This window comes from Polypterus senegalus, chromosome 1 (genome assembly GCF_016835505.1).
Source record: "Polypterus senegalus isolate Bchr_013 chromosome 1, ASM1683550v1, whole genome shotgun sequence".
Taxonomy (NCBI): Eukaryota; Metazoa; Chordata; class Cladistia; order Polypteriformes; family Polypteridae; genus Polypterus; species Polypterus senegalus.
Window position 1 is genome coordinate 172,312,572 of NC_053154.1, and position 18,111 is coordinate 172,330,682.

At 35.9% G+C, this 18,111-nt stretch overlaps 1 protein-coding gene across 2 annotated transcripts in view; it reads left to right on the plus strand.

The window, feature by feature from the left end:
• Window positions 1-18,111, plus strand: part of sned1 (sushi, nidogen and EGF-like domains 1) — a 188,680-nt gene that overhangs the window by 152,874 nt on the left and 17,695 nt on the right. For both annotated transcript variants that reach the window (XM_039763063.1, XM_039763071.1), the window contains 7 exons: window positions 3,062-3,340; window positions 3,533-3,689; window positions 4,865-4,947; window positions 6,372-6,470; window positions 6,560-6,676; window positions 7,076-7,163; window positions 11,620-11,699. In XM_039763063.1, the coding sequence (XP_039618997.1) occupies window positions 3,062-3,340; window positions 3,533-3,689; window positions 4,865-4,947; window positions 6,372-6,470; window positions 6,560-6,676; window positions 7,076-7,163; window positions 11,620-11,699 (903 nt within the window). The remainder of the gene's footprint in view (window positions 1-3,061; window positions 3,341-3,532; window positions 3,690-4,864; window positions 4,948-6,371; window positions 6,471-6,559; window positions 6,677-7,075; window positions 7,164-11,619; window positions 11,700-18,111) is intronic.

Consider the following 18,111-nt stretch of genomic DNA (forward strand, 5'->3'; position numbering starts at 1 on the left):
ATTATCCATCCATCCATTATCCAACCCGCTATATCCTAACTACAGGGTCACAGGGGTCTGCCAGAGTAAATCCCAGCCAACACAGGGCGCCAGGCAGGAAACAAACCTCGGGCAGGGCTCCAGCCCACTGGAGTGGGAGGGAATCTGCTTCCTCAATTTAAATGCTTATTCTAAAATATTATTGATTAGATCCTGCCAGGTTTTGAAAAAAATTTGTACAGATCCTGTAAGTGCGAATTTGATTTTTTTCAGTTTCAAATAGTATATAACATCAGTTACCCACCGACTTAGAATAGGAGAGTTAGGATTTTTCCAGTTGAACACGATAAGTCTGTGTGCCAATAATGTAGTGAAGGCAATCACAGTTTGTTTGTCCTTCTCCACTTTAAGCCGATCTGGAAGTACACCAAACACAGCTGTTAATGAATTGGGAGGGATTGTGACACCAACGCTGTCTGAAAGGCAATTAAAGATTTTGGTCCAGAATTATGTTAATTTGGTGCAGGCCCTAAATATGTGGCCCAGTGAGGCTGGAGCTCAATTGCAACGTTCGCAGGTTGGATCTTGCCCTGGAAACATTTTGGACAATTTTAAATGAGAAAGATTCACTCATTATATAATTTTGACTTTACATATACTTTAAACCCTGTGTGTGCCACACCTATTTCTGTTATTTAGAACCCTATACCAAGGAATTTTTATTAAAAATGTTTGATTGTGTGTAAAGAGTTTCAGAATTTAGACCATCACAAAGTGTTCCACAAAGTAAATAATGACGGTAGCGTACTAGAATTGGTTGCTCAGTTGTTAGTGCTGCTGTCTCACAGCTAAATGGGTCTGGGTTTGAATCCCAGTGTAGAGTTTGCACAATCATCTCATTGCTGTGTGGGTTTTTTCCTGAAAATACTCTTTTTCTGAAACTTATACAGGATAGATTGTCTAATCTTAACTGACCAAGCATGAATGAGTGTACTCTGTACAAGACTGGTGTTTTGTCCAAGTCAGTTCCTGTCTTGTATCTACTGTTGCTGGGAACGATCAGAGCTCCTCACAACCATGTACTGGAATAATTAGGTTTGGGAAAATAAATGAATGAATTCAAGTACAATACTAGTGAAAATGTTTGCTTTGCCGCATGCAGGCTGCAATATTTTTAATACTTGTTTTAGGGAGTTTAATTGAGCTAATTGTTTCAAATTTGGTCTATAAATAAATATGCCTGTATTTTAGATAGAAAAAATACATTATTGTTAGGGTGTTACTGATTATTCACAACTGTAACCCAATGTTATGATGTGCAAACTGTGGCAAATAAGTGAAGATTTCAGTGTGGCAGTCTACATTTTATATGCAAAAGAATCAGTCAGCCTGTGTCAAGCATTTGAGATTCATCGCACTTTTAAGTTTATGGTTTGCCAAGTCTGGTTGCATTCCACACAGAATAACTAAAAAAGTGGTTTTCGTCCACCTAGAAAGAGCTCACCCACAGCACTCTGGATTTCAGCTGTTGCCATCAGGTCAATAGTTAATTTGCTGAAGCTAAACAGTATCCACTTCAAATATTTCTAATACAAACTGTTATTAGTCTTTTTGGTGAAATTTATTTTAATAAATGTCCACAGGCCTGGCTTGTGGGCCTAATAGTGATTAATTTTGATATTAGATTAATGTTAATCTTCAACAAAGGGGTTACTTATAGAGGAGAGGACTATTAGTTTCAGGTACAACATGGTGGCCATGACTGAAAAATTAGAAGAAATATTTCTCTAAGACAGTTCTGTATAAAAATATATTTATAGTAATGAACTAAACAGGCACGTTGTGATTAGTATGCGGTTTCACGAAGATGACACTAAATTTAATTTCACAGACTACTTTGTAATTGCATAATGCAAAGCCTTTTTAGGTGTTAAAGATGTTTTAGCTGAAAAACAAGGCTCGTTTACACTTTTGTGTTAACTTGTGTTCTTTTAAAGTATTTTTCTATCACCAGTGATCTTTAGTTAAACAGTAAGTGACAGGCAGATGCGTGCAGAATTAATCTGTGAGCATGCATCCAGACAACCTTTTTCCTTGTGTGAATAGCATGAATTTCACTAAAATCCAATTTATTTCACTTTTTTTTTTTTTTTGTGACACAAAACACATCATGGTGGGTTTTCCCTATCTCTTTGTTGTTAGGTCAAATGTGAAACAAGTTAACTCACATTTCTTCTTCCTACATTTGCACATTTGCACATTTTAATTTTTTTATGCCATACTTCTGATTTTCCTTTTGGTTTTATAACTACCTACACTTTTAAAAAGCTTGAACTATAAGAGGCTGCTAGGTTGATGCACAGTGCCAAAAACAATTTTATCTAATCCTGAAGATGGTCTCCAATTTGCCAGGTTGCAACACCCCAAGATGTCATTCAGTGTGGAAAGCTCTGATTCCATTGGGTGAAATGTTTTATTGAAAAGTATTTGTGAATTTGCTTTGATAAAGTTACATAAAACTTAAATAAGTCTTGTTAATATGGACTAGAACACTTGAAAAGACACACATAATCATCATCATCACACCTTCTCCTATTTGACTCTCTACTCTCTTTGCAAATTACATTTTGGACTACTAGGCCAGCAACTTTGTGCAGCTTGCAATAAATGGAGAGTCAGGAATAAACAGGAGTCAAACAGTGGATGTCCTGCTGCATTTTAGAAACCTGTCTGTAGACGAACAGTATGAAGACCTAACTAAGGGAGGCTGTCGGACAGAATGTTCTCCTTTCGTTTGTACTAGTTACTAGTACATGAAAACCAATAAGAGTAGAATTATTTTACACATAAGTGGAAAGCACAAGCATACTTTTAGTACTTTTTTAATTAAGCACATAATATTAGTGCAATGAATGAATGAATCTTTTTAAAGTAAATGTGCATTATTCTCTCCCTCTGCAGATTATCCATTGGCCTCTCCTGCACTGTTTGCTCTCAAGCTATAACAGAGACCCAAGAAGGCCATAACAGATGGCTCATTCTGCTTTTGCCCCAGTAAAACCCTGTCTTTTTTCTTTTCTAGAGCCTCTACCTCCTCAAAATTTTTCAATGGCTTTCATTACAATGACAACGGCCCAGGTGACCTGGAACCAGCCACACACTGGTTTTCTTGATGGCTACGTGGTCAACATCACTTCTGGGCACACCACCAAAAGTCGGTATTTGCCCAATAGACGGATGACCTCTTACACAGTTCGAGATCTTTCACCCATGCAGCAGTATCGCTTAGCCCTTACAGCCGTGATCAATACAGACCATGAGCAGCTCCACAGTGCTCCGATGTACCTCAACTTCACTACTAGTAAGTGCAGGTTTGTCTTCAAATATCAAAATTCATGTGTTTTTCCTGTTACATGGTTGGTTTCAATAACAGGCATAGGCAACCAAGAGAAGAGACATAGTCTTCCAGGGAATGTCCAATGTGACATTTGTTGGACATGCCAACCCATTTAAAGGCAGCATTTAATCTGTATTCCTTTCTTTATCTTTAAAGTGCAATCTGATGAAAGCACAAGAAGAAGAGAAGCTACAGAAACACGAAGGGAGTCCCAGACAATAAAACACAGAGCACCTAGCACTCAACCCCTTCCAGCAATCCAGCTGCAACCTGTGGTCACAGCCAACAGGGAAAATTCAGAAGAGGTCCCCAGGTGAGCAACTTTTATAAAGAATTAAAACTGTTGTATTCTAAAGCATGTTTAAGACAAGTAACCTCAGTGTTAATTTTATTTTTTTTCTGACCTGATTGTATCTTTTCTTTTATTCAATTTGCAGTGGACACTGCTGATTAGATATGGTAGCACACCTGTTCCTTTTTTATTATCTTGTGGCGCCACACTCTTCAAATAAACTAATGAGAAGGCCACAAACAAATTACAAGTTCTCTATTACTTCTGTATTAGTCTCTTTTTGCCTTTATTTGCTTCCTTTGCCTAGTTATCCTAATCACACTAATTACAGTTTAAGCTATTACCTTCAAGCTCATGAATTAGTTAAAGGTAGCGGTAGGCTATTAAATTGTAAAAATCACCTAATTATGTTTTTTTTAACCCTTTCTAAACCCTTGGAGAGTTCCTAGTTATCCTACAACTACCCCAAAAGCTAACCAAAGTGTATTCACTAAAATCTCCTGTAGATGTTGCTGTTCAGATTCCTACATTGATGCACATATGGATATGATTTTTCCTTGTTTCAGCATTGTGTTAATTATATACTTAGTGGTCTTTTCTTATTGTCTTGTACCCTGTGGGGCCGCCCTCCCAGCCTGTATATTAGACTAAATGACTTGGCTTCTTGCTTCGCTGATGTTCTTTTTGATTGGTGATTAACATTAGTAACTGGCTTTTTCTGGTTTTGACTTTGTTTTTCTCATATTTTTGGATTTTTGACTAGTAGATTTATGTCTGGCTTTGTTTTTTAGGGACTGCTTTTTTAGGAATTCCTTTATTCCTTTTTTCCGTGTTCTTGATTTCTTTTTAATATTTTTGTAAATACATTTCTGAGATTTTTCAAAGGACATTGTTTGGTTATTTAGGGCAACACGTTTTAACAGTTCCCTCTCCCCTAGGCTGTCTAAATATTACTTGATGGGACATTTAAATATCAACTTGATGTTACTTTAGACTATAAAGTAAAATCAAGTCAATATTTAAAGGTCCTTTCAAATGCAACTAATCCTATAATATACTAATTCTACAATTCGCTTTCAAGCAATAAAATATTAAAATCATATGAGTATTGTTTTCACCAAGAGATGTAAGGCAAGACTATAGCAGTTGCATCACTTTTGGAAAAAGAAGTTCATGGTGACATTTCTCTTTTTCAGGTATACAGAGCTGATAGATGGACGACAACGGATAACTGCGAAATTTGGAAATATACAGAATAAGGCTATAGTACACCGTCCCAGTATGTATACCTAGAGTAGATTTTTTTGTTTGTGTTAGATATTGTTTCTTCTTACATTATTAGCAAGTAAAGTACTATGAAAAATATTAATAATTCAAGTGAATTGCAAGGCCTGCTCAGCTTGTTGAAAAATAAAAAAGTGAAATTTGGCACACCTTGTACTATATTCAAAACTATTCTTATTGTAGAAAATCTAGACACTGATCTTTCATATTACATCATTTTTATTTTCTGCCATATTAGTATTGCAGTGCTGTTTGAAATCTCATGCTATGTATAGTTTACATTTCTTTCCTCTGTGAATATCATTCCAGTGGTTTTGATGCAAGGTTCTGTGTAGCTAAGGAGGAGTAACCAGTCTTGTGATGTATTGGGTTCAAAGCTCTTCACTTATGGTGGTCCATTTTGTAACCTTGTCCTGTAGCATTTATTCCTAAACAGACCACAGACGGATGTTTGATAGATCATGTTGACTTGTTTTGTAAGTCATTTTGGATAAATGTGCCTGTTACATGAATAAATGTAAATAAAATATAATTATCTTGTGTGGGTTCTTCACTTGTACTCAGGTTAATTGACGATCTAAAACTGGCCCAGTATCAGTGAGTGTGCCTTGTAATAAACTGGTCTCATATTCACAGCAGCTTCCTGCCTTATTTCCGATATTACAACCATTAAATTGAATTAAGCGAGTTCATGGATTGGTTGATTTATTGTAGTGGATTTAAATTTTTGCATTCTTATATTATTGAAATTAATTTTGAGAAAAAAATAGTAAATTTTAATACTTCAGTTAATATATGTTTATTCAACAGATGACTCAGAGAAAAGGAGTCTTTTCTGTGTGGAGTTTGTGTGTGTCTGGAAATGAAATGGCATCTCATTCAGAGCTAAATCCTGCCTTATATTTGTAACTGGTGCTCACATTCACACCACAAAGAGAAACGTGTTCAGAGAAACATGTTTATTGCTGTGTGTAATATATTAATGCAGTAGGTAGCATGGCCGCATCATAGCTTAGGACCTCTGTTTTAGCTGGCAGAATGGTATGTATTCTCTCTTGCATGTTCTACCAGATCTATTTCATCCCACACAGGTAGGCCGTCTCTATGTTGTTGTGCCCCTTTATGGTTATTTGTTATCGTGATAGTCTATGATGTTCCATCGTCAAGGATACATGTGTTGGGTAGGTAAAAAGCTTGTGTTTGGATGAGTGGCTTATTCTCCTCAGAACTTTATTTTTTAAATTTTTGCATCTGTATATATCTATTCTAATATAAATATTATTGCTACATGTCTACTAGTCATCAATATATTAGCATTGATATTTAGTTCCTGTTGAATTCTAAATATCTCATAAAATAAGTACAAGTTCATTTTAGATTCAGGTTTGGAACCTTTCTAACCTGTGTAGTCTTCCTCAGGACCTGAGCCACCAATCAAGTTAGATATGGTTGAAGAAACTACCAACAAGGTTGGCCTGGCCCTTCAGGCTCCAGAAGAAGAAAAGCAAACAAATACAGGTAGGAATCCAATAGACACATCCGGCTAAGATTATCCTTCTTCCACCCTATTTTTATATTTTCACGTGGTCATATGTTCTCTCTTTCAGAGGAGCAGAGTGACTGTAAAACAAACCCCTGTAGAAATGGAGGAACATGTGTTAAAGAGCCTGACTCCTACTCCTGTGACTGCAGTGTTGGATATAAGGGGAAACACTGTGAACTCTGTGAGTGTGACATGAGGTGCTCTTGCAACCACATCCTCATCCTCAGTTGTCTCTTCCAGCTCTGACTTTTGTTGTTGTCACCATAATAAAACCACGCTTAATAGTTTTGATTTTTGCTTTTTAAAGGTTTGCCATTTCTATTTACTATGAATAGTTAACGTCTTCTGTATTACTTTAGAAATATAGCATGCTGTGATATTCAAATATAGTATGTGTATTTCTATTTGTTGTGTAACAAAATTAACTATTCTGTTTTTCAAAAAAAAAAAGAAAGCCACAGAACTGTAAAGCAAAGTACAAGTATACACTTCGTTGCTGATCCTCCCTGACCTCTGTTCGTTCATGCTGCTAACAATCTCTGTAACATTCCAGTCATCATATTCTTATTTTTTGCTTCAGTTTGCCAGAGAGTTCCTCACCCCTGCACCCGGCTCTATTCAGAAACAAAGACTATTCAGGTTTGGAAGCGCAATGTCTGCCATTACCAGTAAGTTTAAATCATATTATGGGCTTCTTTGCATAACTAAAAGAAGTGTAAATGCCCACCACCTGCATCTGGTCCCTGGGTCCAAATATGATCAGTAACTCAGCCTGGGAACACAGGAAACTGGACATTTTGGAAGTGTTGGGTAAAGCCAGAGCACCAGAGCAAGTACGGTGCAACTTTGGGGTTACTTCTAGTTATAGGCCAGTCATTGGATGAGTTATTAGGAGCCACATGTGCCCATTTAGAGATTTTGTTCATTATTGATTTTCAATGAAAAATACTCTTTCGTAAAAATGATATCATATTTTGTATGTCAAGTAAGTGAACCAGCCAACATAGCACAATTTCAAAGGCTTGGCCTAAGGCACTGACATTCAAGGTTCGATCCCTATAAGGGGAAGCAAATATGCGTACACCTGGTGAGTCCCAATTAGAGTGTAACACGTGTTGTGTACTCTTTGTATTATTTGTATTTAACTTTGTATCATATATATATATATATATATATATATATATATATATATATATATATATATATATATATATATATATATATATATATACTAATAAAAGGCAAAGCCCTCACTGACTCACTCACTCACTCACTCACTCACTGACTCATCACTAATTCTCCTACTTCCCGTGTGGGTGGAAGGCTGAAATTTGGCAGGCTCATTTCTTACAGCTTCCTTACAAAAGTTGGGCAGGTTTCATTTAGAAATTCTACGCGTAATGGTCATAACTGGAAGCTATTTTTCTCCATATAATGTAATGGAGTTGAGCTCGAAAGCCGTGGGGGGCAGAGTTTCGTGTGACATCATCATTCCTCCCACGTAATCACGTGAACTGACTGTCAACGCAGTACATAGAAAACAAGGAAGAGCTCCATAAAGCGCTGAAGAAAACATGCATTATATAATTGAGAAGGCAGTGAAACAATAAAAAGCGAGCGAGTGACATATACAACCATATTCATGAGTGCTGCTACTTTGGAAACAAAGCACGGTGTAAACCTAAATTTTAAATTAAGTTCATAGACAGGCTGCCGCTGGCGTTTGTCATGCCCAGGGTAATGCGGGATACAAGTTTAATGAGAGGACGCAGGATATAAATGAGAGTTTTGATCACTTTGTAACTAAGTTAAAATTGCAGGTGAAGGGCTGTGCTTATGCAAATTCCGAGAGACTGTGTTTGTGGGGGATTGACAGTTAAGGCGGGTGGGGGAGTCACGTCATCATCTCCCCTCCCATTCACCTCATTTCGCTCTGAGCTGAGCTCCGCAGCTAACGCAGTCTTACGGAATTGACTTTGTGACGCTGCCACCAAATACTCACAGAAAAATCCACAAGTTAATACACACTCTGAATCCTCCAGGCACTACTTACAAAAGGTTTCATTGACAATCGTGTTACGTTATTTTTAAAATGTTTCCTTTTCTTAGCACAAGCACAGCTGAGAAGCTTCGATGCATGTGCTCCATAACGCGTTAAAAAATAATGCATTTAATCACACTTTGCATTACAAACAAAGGGGAACTTCTGTCGATGCATGATTTCCTGGTACAGCGATTACATTGATCAGCGCTTCCCAATTCATTTTACCCTCGCACCTCCTTGGTTTGAGAACAAGTATGAAAAAATATGAGGTTAACACAGAAAAACAGATCACCAATTGAAGCTTTATGAATAATTGATACTTTATTCGCCATCAATAATTGTTTTGGTAAAGCCATACTCAGTGTAATCCTTCTTCCATTTTATAATTTTTCCGCCACTACCTGTGATTAAATGAACGGTAAAAAAGTAAGAGCGAAGCGAGGGTGACTTATTCAGGCAGGCAGGCCACAGCTCAATAGCTCGAATTTGGATATAAGTAGGTTCTATTTAGTCGCCAGAAATATCTTTGGTAGGAATGGAAGTTGAATTTAGTCTTTAAATTTCTATGGTGAAGAAAAATTTATGCAATGATGACTAAATTTAACTATATAAAGTCAAAACTTGATTATATAAAGTCACTGTCGGAACAAATAAAGTCAAAACTTGAATATATAAAGTCAGCGTCAGTATATATAAAGTCAAAACTTGTTTCTGAATATATAAAGTCAAAACTTGAATATATAAAGTCAGCGCTGGAATATATAAAGTCAAAACATGAATATATAAAGACGGTGTTGGAATATTTAAAGTTAAAACTTGAATATATAAAGTCAGCGTCGGAATATATAAAGTCAGCGCTGGAATATCAATCCATTTCCCAACCCGTTGAATCCGACCATAGGGTCACGGGGGTCTGTTGGAGCCAATCCCAGCCAACACTGGGCGCAATGCAGGAACCAATCCTGGGCAGGGCACATGCATCATTTTCAAAACATTAACCGAACAGTGTTCTTTTAATTTATTTTTCTGAATACGTTTTTGTTAACTTAGTTCAGTTCAGAGTCATTTCAATCAATATATTTTGACTTTATATATTCAGGAATGAGTTTTTATACTCCGATGTTGACTTTATATAATCAGGAATGACTTTATAAATTCCGACGCTGACTTTATATATTCAGGTTTTGACTTTATATATTCCAGCGATGACTTTATATATTCAGGTTTTGACTTTATATATTCCGATAGTGACTTTATATATTCGAGTTTTGAGTTTATATATTCTGACGCCGACTTTATATATTCAGAAAATCAATGTATTTGCCTGTTTGGCACCCCATAGTATATGTGTGTGTGTATGTATATATATATATGTATATATATATATATATATATATAAATGCCACCAACACTCATGACAATGACAAAACAATTACATTGTCAATCATGTTACTATTAAAATGTTAAAATGTTTCCTTTTCTTTTTAATTCTCCGTTGCGAAGCGCGGGTATTTTGCTATATATATATATATATATAGAGATATGACAACAACACTCATATCAATGACAAAACAATTACATTAACAATCATGTTAAGTTATTTTTAAAATGTTTCCTTTTCTTTTTCATTACTTCTTTAACACACTGCGAAGCGCGGGTATTCTGCTAGTATATATATATATATATATGCGTGTGTGTATAATATGTTTGTTAGACTATAAGTGATTTTTCAACTGGCAGGCACACTTGTGTGTAATTACTTCTCATATTGGTTATTCAGGTCAATACTTCTTGTGAGTAAATTCAAAGTCATCAATGCAGATATCTGATAGTCACAAATCTGACATGTTTTCAAAAACTTTGAAAATTATGAGATACTTCTGGGGCTCGACCTGGCTCTGTACAGCTCCTGGATTACTTAACCTACACCTCTGCTGGTGGTTGAGGTATTTCTGCTAGTTTAATGGCCCATTGATCATTAGAGGGCAGGGGGACTGAATAGCACAGAGCTACCACCAACTTTCAGCTTGGGAAATAAAAATCATCTTATTGTGCATTTATGCTGTTCTTCCATTAACTTTACATTATTGCCACAATAGGGAAAATTAGCTTCCCATACAAGACACCATAAAAAAATACCATAATTTGTTTTCTGACCATAGCAACTTTTACATCACATAACTATTTTCTTGGGGGCAGCCTAGTGCTGTTGTCATTAACACCTTTACCACATGTCCCTGAATAAAATCTTATCTTTAATGCATGTCTCTGAATAACCTTACCATGAATTATATCTATGTACACTGTATATGCCTAAATTTTCTTTTGGGGACAAATAAAATGTCATAACAGTATTGGGTTTCTGTGTTTTTTTGATATTTATTAGCCCAATAAATGAACATTCTGTCTTTGCTTTCTTCACATAAATGTTTCAGTCACAGTGTTATCTTCTGTGTGTCCCTTCAAAATGGAATAGAAGCCAATTCATTGTTACACTCCATGAGCTGATCATAAAGAATGATTGTTAGGAATGTAAAATGTATACTGATGTTTTTTAATGAATAATAGAAATATATTAAGGAGATGTTATACTGAGCAGCCCAGATTTTAAACCATCACCCCTTAAGTAGAAGAGGCATTAAGGTTATCTATAGGCTTTTTGCACTTTTATATTTCTTTGCTCTTTTTCATTTGACCAAGTTAACAGGACAAAGCCCTTTCTATTAAGTATTATCATGCTACAAAAACAAACTAAACTCAACATTCAGTCCAAACAATATTCAAAGCCAGTATTCTGAATCTGATAAACGCTTAGTTACTTTTGTTTGTCTCTCACTCAAACTTTCTGTGGTCTAACCTCAGGCACTTTACAAGGGGAACTTATAGTGAAATTGTGCCAACGTCACACACCGCCCAGCAGCTACAAGATATCAATGCACATAGTAAAAGTCACAAAGGGGAAAATGTTACACAAAGATGTACTAGTGCTTTCCTGACATATGCTTCTTGTAATCATGTGAAATGAGTTGACAAGAATAAAATTCTTGTTCCAAACGATCTTGTCTTTCATTTTCTAACAGGTATAAGCGTACATATAAAGTCCATCAAGATGTGTGCTACAGGGAGATCTGTGAACCTGTCATTACAAAGAAGTCTCCATGTAAGTTATCCCAATTATGTGTACTTATTTGTATTTGACTCACTTCACTATTTCAAGCCCCTCAAAATGAGTTGCTACTAGTGATACTCAATGCAATCTTTTTTTCCCAATGTGTGTGGCATTCGACATTGAACTTTAAAACACCTGCGGCTGGGTAAATTTGCACCAATAACTCACCGTACTTCCATAAATTAGTTACATATCCTTGCAGAAATATGACAACTATTGTTCTTCATCTAGAGAAATGCCAAAGGATGGTGTTCAGTATGAAAAAGATGCCATATAAATGTGTGTGTTTGTGCACATCAACTACATAACCAAAGTACAGTGCTGTTTAGGACTGTCTTTGCTATGACAAAATATCTGCTCTTTGTTACATAACTAATCATATATTGTTGTTGATTTAATTGTGCTATGTACAATATTGAGTAGGTTGTTTCCCTTATAATTCAGTAATTCTCTTTATATGGTGTTTCCATTAATGTTTTTTTCCTGTTTTTACTGAATGTGAAAATGCAAAAAAGAATTATAATATTTTCTGGTGTTTGTCATTTGACGCCGTTTATGGTGGATGTGAAAGAAGAATCATTGGAAGTTGTCTGATTCTAGCAGAACATAACTAAAAATTCATTTTATTTATAAAATAAGTAAATATTTCTGATGGTGTGTGATGATGTAAAATGATGATGAAAAGTAATGAGTGTGTGTATTTTGGAAGTCAACTAAAAGTGCATTTTTGCCCTATAAAGTCAAGAGAAGTAAAACTAAATACAGCAAAGCTGCTAACTTTGGTGAGGTGTTTTGGTGTCTGACTAACAATGTTGCATGTTAAACATTTCAAATAAATGCATGTTTAAGAAGGAAAAGAGTTACGGAATAATTTGGCAATATGGAAGGGCAAAGGAAGGTGTAGTACTTATCACTTCATTTTTTGAGATTAATAATTCTGATGAACATCACAATGGTTCTGGGACGGACATTCACTCAGTCCAGAGATGGTTCTCATCATGACCTTAAGCTAAAATATGCAGGCTTATAAAATGGAAGCTTTTTTGCAAAGAGCTTGTGAAATGATATGCCAGGTAGTGTGTGTGCAGGAGCACTGTGATCAGTTGTTCAATATTGGGAGTTGGATTTATAGTCACTCACTTTTTTTGGTAGCAATTCATCTTGTTTATTATGGCCAAAAAGTGGAGTCTATCCATGAGCAACATGTTTGAAAGATCTATGCAACCAAATGACAAAATGAATTGTGTTTTAGTTATCTATATTTGATTTACTTTATGCTAAAATGTATTAAAATTGTAGTCAACTGTATGGGAATGTAATACGCATTACTTTTTTAAAAAAAAATAGTCAATTTAAATATATGTTTTTCAACAGGTAAGATCACATCTTGCCTCAAGAAGGGGCCTGAATTGCCTCGAAAGCTTGCATATTGTAGTCTTTCTATTTAGCCAATAAAACGTGTCATTTTGCTTAACTTCTCACCACATCAATAATGCCTAAAACGGTACAACACCCTAGTACTATTTTTCAACAAAAATAGTTCTCTCTTTTACTTGCTTTATTGCAGTATTTGTTTGCTTTATGTCCCTAGAACATCAGAATTCTTACTCACATTTTCTCGCTTTTACTGTATATAAGCAAACAAGGCTTGTAAAATATATGAGAGCGCCAACAACATAAACCTCACAACAACAGTACAAGATAAATGACAAAATTTAGTAATGAATAAATGTAGATCATTCAGCAGTCCTTCAGTACAGACTTGAATATTATTATACATTAAGGTCCCGGAGCAGGTCAAAGGCTCACATGTGACTCCTCGCTTCTCATTCCCTGTTCAATAAGATAGTCAAACAGATTTAGCCAATCACTCTGTTTCTTTGTTTTATTTTGAGATTTCACTTTATTTAGTTAGTTAATCGTTGGTAATAAGAAAGCTTTGAGATTCCAGTTTCTCCTAATAGTCCCAAGATATACTGTTAGGCAGAGTGAAGTTGGTGAACATGTCTTAGTCTGGCTTGATATGCTGTTGAGGGGTTGACTCATGATGGATGAATACAAATCAAATGATTTGACTAATTTAGAACAAAGTATCTTAATCATTTCGGTGTCATGACCCACTTTTATTCATATATGTGTTTTCAAGACGAAGGGGGTGCAAATCGAGCAAGATTATTTTTTGATTGGCAGGCACTCTTCTGTAATACTACATTTTTCTTTATGTCACTGTATCTGGACAATACTGTTATGAGTTTTATTCACATGTGCATGTTAACTGTGGCACACAGAGGCTCAGCAGTTAGAATTGCTGACCAAGCATTGGATTAGATAGCCAAAGACAACTGGAGGCTTGTATAGTCAGCTTAAACACAGGTTAGGTATTTCTGTCCTCTATCAGCACAAACCTTCTTTCCTTCTTGGGAGAATGAGAATCGACATGTAAGCACTATGATATTTCTGTATTTTGTGGGAGAGGAATTCAGCCCTTGTTTGGAAACGAGAAGACCAGCAAATGAAGCAAGAACCATATAAAAGGTCTGGACAGTGGCCAGACCCTTCGAGGCTGTGCAACAATAGGTGTTGGAAACCCTCCCAGCGTAGGGACGGAAAAAATGGCTGACTGTGTTGATCCAGATTCCCACCTGGATAAAGTCTGTCCATATGCCTCCTCGTCTGTAACTGCGTAAAACGTCAGTAAATGTAAGCTAAAAGATATTTTGTCTCATGTGATTCTTGTACCGTAATCACTATGGGAGGGATATCGCCTTTTCTGGTATATTATGATATTGTTTAATTATTTAATAAGCCACAATATTAAAAGAACACATTTCCAAGAGAGCTAATGCCTCTGCAGGAAACATAATGGCGTAGTCGGCAGGATTGTGGCTACATTAATAATTATATTATTATATATTAATTATAATATTTTATATATATATTAAACATATGCTTACACTGATGAATGGGAGGCTCGGTAATAATATTTGATATATATATTTCGATTGGTTGCGCGACGGTCATGGACTCCCGGCCGAGAATTAAAAACTGCCTTAACATGCCTGGCCTGATTAATTTATCCCATCAAAAGACAAGAGGCGGACTTGTCAAACTCGGCACAGTGCATGAGGCTGGAAAGAAAGCCCGACATCTGTCGGCGAATCGTGGTAGCGTCTGCTACCTACGGTATGAGAGTGAACTTTTAAGGTTGGACTTTTAAGTTTAACGCATAAGTGGGACTAAAATTGGACAAAATAAATGGAATACAACAAGATTGAAACTGATGGCACGAGACTGGCTGTCCAGTAAAATGAAACGGCACTCACAGGGGCAGCACAGATTAATTAATGGCCGTACGAAGCCCAAAATCTACCTAGAAAAGTAAATGCCGTGTTGGGAAACACGTATTTACAATAAATTACATCGCTAGCCTTTAGAAAACAATATTGAAGGCTATAAAGAACGGCGCGTTATTGTATATTAGTTGCGGCAGGCAGACAAGACATGCAGGCATTGCACTCACCTTGCCGTTTGCGTGGTAATTCAGCGGAGCTGAAAAAACTTAAAGATGAAATCAAAGCAACAGCGATAGAATCCATAACGTCTCAATCACGATCGCTAAAATAATTTGTAGAAATCTTTAATGGCATCCAAGCAGCTCGATGCAAAAATACAAGCTTCGTCCACGTGTTACAAGCAGTCTAAAAGACGCCAGCTGTTTCTATCAGTCTACCTACAAGGGTAAAGGTTAAGGTTAAAGGTTTTGGCAAAACCCCACCTATTTTGGTACTTTTAAGAAATTGCCGTGTGTTTAAACACACAGAAATAATTAAATTACCTTTTAAATATAGCTTAAATAACGAACATACTTTATAAGCTAATGTTTAAAAAGAATTTGTAAAACGGTGTACACATATAGCGCTAAAATGCAAAAGAGCTCGAACAACAAAGTGGAAAAGAATAAATACATTTGGGGTTAAAACTTACAATAAGAACAATTGGTTTAAAGCAAATCAAAAAAGAATGTCTCCACTTTTGTTTAAAACTTATAAACGTGCAAAACATTTTTTCTTTTAAACCCTGATCAAGTTTAAAGGAAAAATACTCTTTTAATAATACTAAATAATAAGGGAGACAAGTTCTCACGGATATGTAGCATGTGCCCGATTGTGCATGAATGGAGGTTATGTATTTTGGGAACTCTTAAGGGAATGTATGGTGGCGCAGTGGTTAGCACACTTGCCCGGTGATATGAGATAAAGGTTCAAGCATGTATGTTTTCCTTGTTAAGTCAGAATATTCTTTGTGACCGCATAACTTTTTCTGGGAACACTTTCTTGTTGTGGAATTGTGCTGCGTGATTTCCTCGCGTGGATTTTCTTGTTGTCGCAGAATTTACGGATCGCCACGGGTAATACGTTACCCTCGTTTGACGCTGAGTCGTATGTTCGCCACGAAAATTCCATGATCTGGAAAATAGCGCGTATGAAACTGAGGTAAGAAGCATTCCTAATATTTTCAGTAATATCAGCTTGCGGCCTGAGATGTTGTTTGATTAATAATAAGCATGAAGGAAAAGACGTGCTTAAGTATGTTGCATGGTGAAACCCTATAGATAAACAAAAAAGCACAACCTCGAGTGAGTTTATAGCACGTGTGCTAGAAATCGAGAACTTTATTCTGTGAATGAAGTATTGTTGTAAAAGAGAACGTGAGTATGTGAATACATGTGAAAGAATGAAGCAATTGCCAAATACTGTGTGTAGAAATGACTGAAACGAGTGAAGGTTGATTGTCTGTTCTCTAGTGAACGAATTTCTGCTTTAGCTAAGTAATTCTACTTGGACATGAAGCAGAGTTTAGAATCTAGAAAAGAAAATAAAAGACGAATAAATTATTTTTATTCAGAGTCTGGGGTGGCAGATGCGTGTTTATGTCATTTGTACGTCTGTCTTTCTATGTTCGTCAGCTGACTAAGAATGTTAAACTGTAGAAATGGGAGACGTCCCATATAAGAATATTCAAAGTTAAATGTAATACATGTGAATATCAATAGTGATCATGACTGGTGATTGATAACACAATCTGTGCCTGGTCTGTGTTTTGAAGCCTGCAAACAGATGCAGAGTTTAAATAACGCCATGACTTATTGACCTCGACGAATCTCAGAATAGCTTGTAACATGGTCAGTTAAAGAGAAGAATTTTCAAATCTGAATTTCATGAAAAGTGTTATAAGCATAAAAGTTGCATTTAAAATCTATAGATGTTCTTGTTCTCCAGATTCAGCAAATCCAGTGACCAACGGATGGAAAACAAACTATGTTTTATACAAGTTGCAAAAAATAGCTTAATAGCAAGTTTGGGCATAGCAATTAGAAATAATCTAATCGTAGGATAGTGAATATTTATCAATCATAAATTAATGAATAGCAGCTATTAGAATAATTTTCTTGCATGCTGATTTAGTGCAAGTGTTAAATGTTTTAATGAAATATGCAAACAAATGAACACTAGACTGATTTCATTCTTTGAAAGAACAGTATAGAGGGTTTACATATTTTGATGTATGACAAATGATTATTATTATTATCACTTCAGTAATTACAGACTGTATTAGAATTGAAATACATTTATTGATTTGTCTCTGTAAGTGATTAATTTTAGGAAGAGTTGTTATTGCATCAATGTATTAGGTTAATGCTCAGTGATAATGCACATAGCAAAATGGATTATTCAGTTATACATTAGAACCATTGTATATAACATCCTGTTATAAGTTAAGACACTTGGATAACTGAGGCAATGTGTTAATTTTGTGTGAATGAAACATTGTCACTAGCATAGTTTAAATGTATTACTCTATTTCTTGCTGTTATTTTATGAGACTGAACTGCGGGTCTAGAATTGTCATTTATAATGCTGCATTTGTATGATACATATGATTGGGAAATAATTGCTTTATGTTATGTATTTGCTCTACCTTCCACCCTTCTCTAGTTTAGCATAGCAAGTAGCTTAAGTTTAGCCACTAAATTTAGTGGTTAAAGCCTCTCCATTCAGTGGTAAAGTTTATGAATGAAGTAACAGGTGGTGTATATACAAACGAAGATTTACAGAGACTGTACTGCGCTAATGACTTTTAATCTGTTGCACATACCTGAGAATAGCTGGTGAAGAAACACTTGCTTTCCAGAGGAACGGAGTAAAGAACTAAAGAAAGATTGCAAGTCCAGCTACTCAGATTTGATGCCATGAACTAAGACAAGTTTTATGGACTGTGGCAGGGACAGGCTGTAGCCACTGAGGTGATGTGACAGCTGTTGAAGGCTCCCATGAATGACCACTGAATACAGTGCAAGCTTAGAGGGAAGTGCACCTCTGCTAAAAGGGACAGTCACCATGTG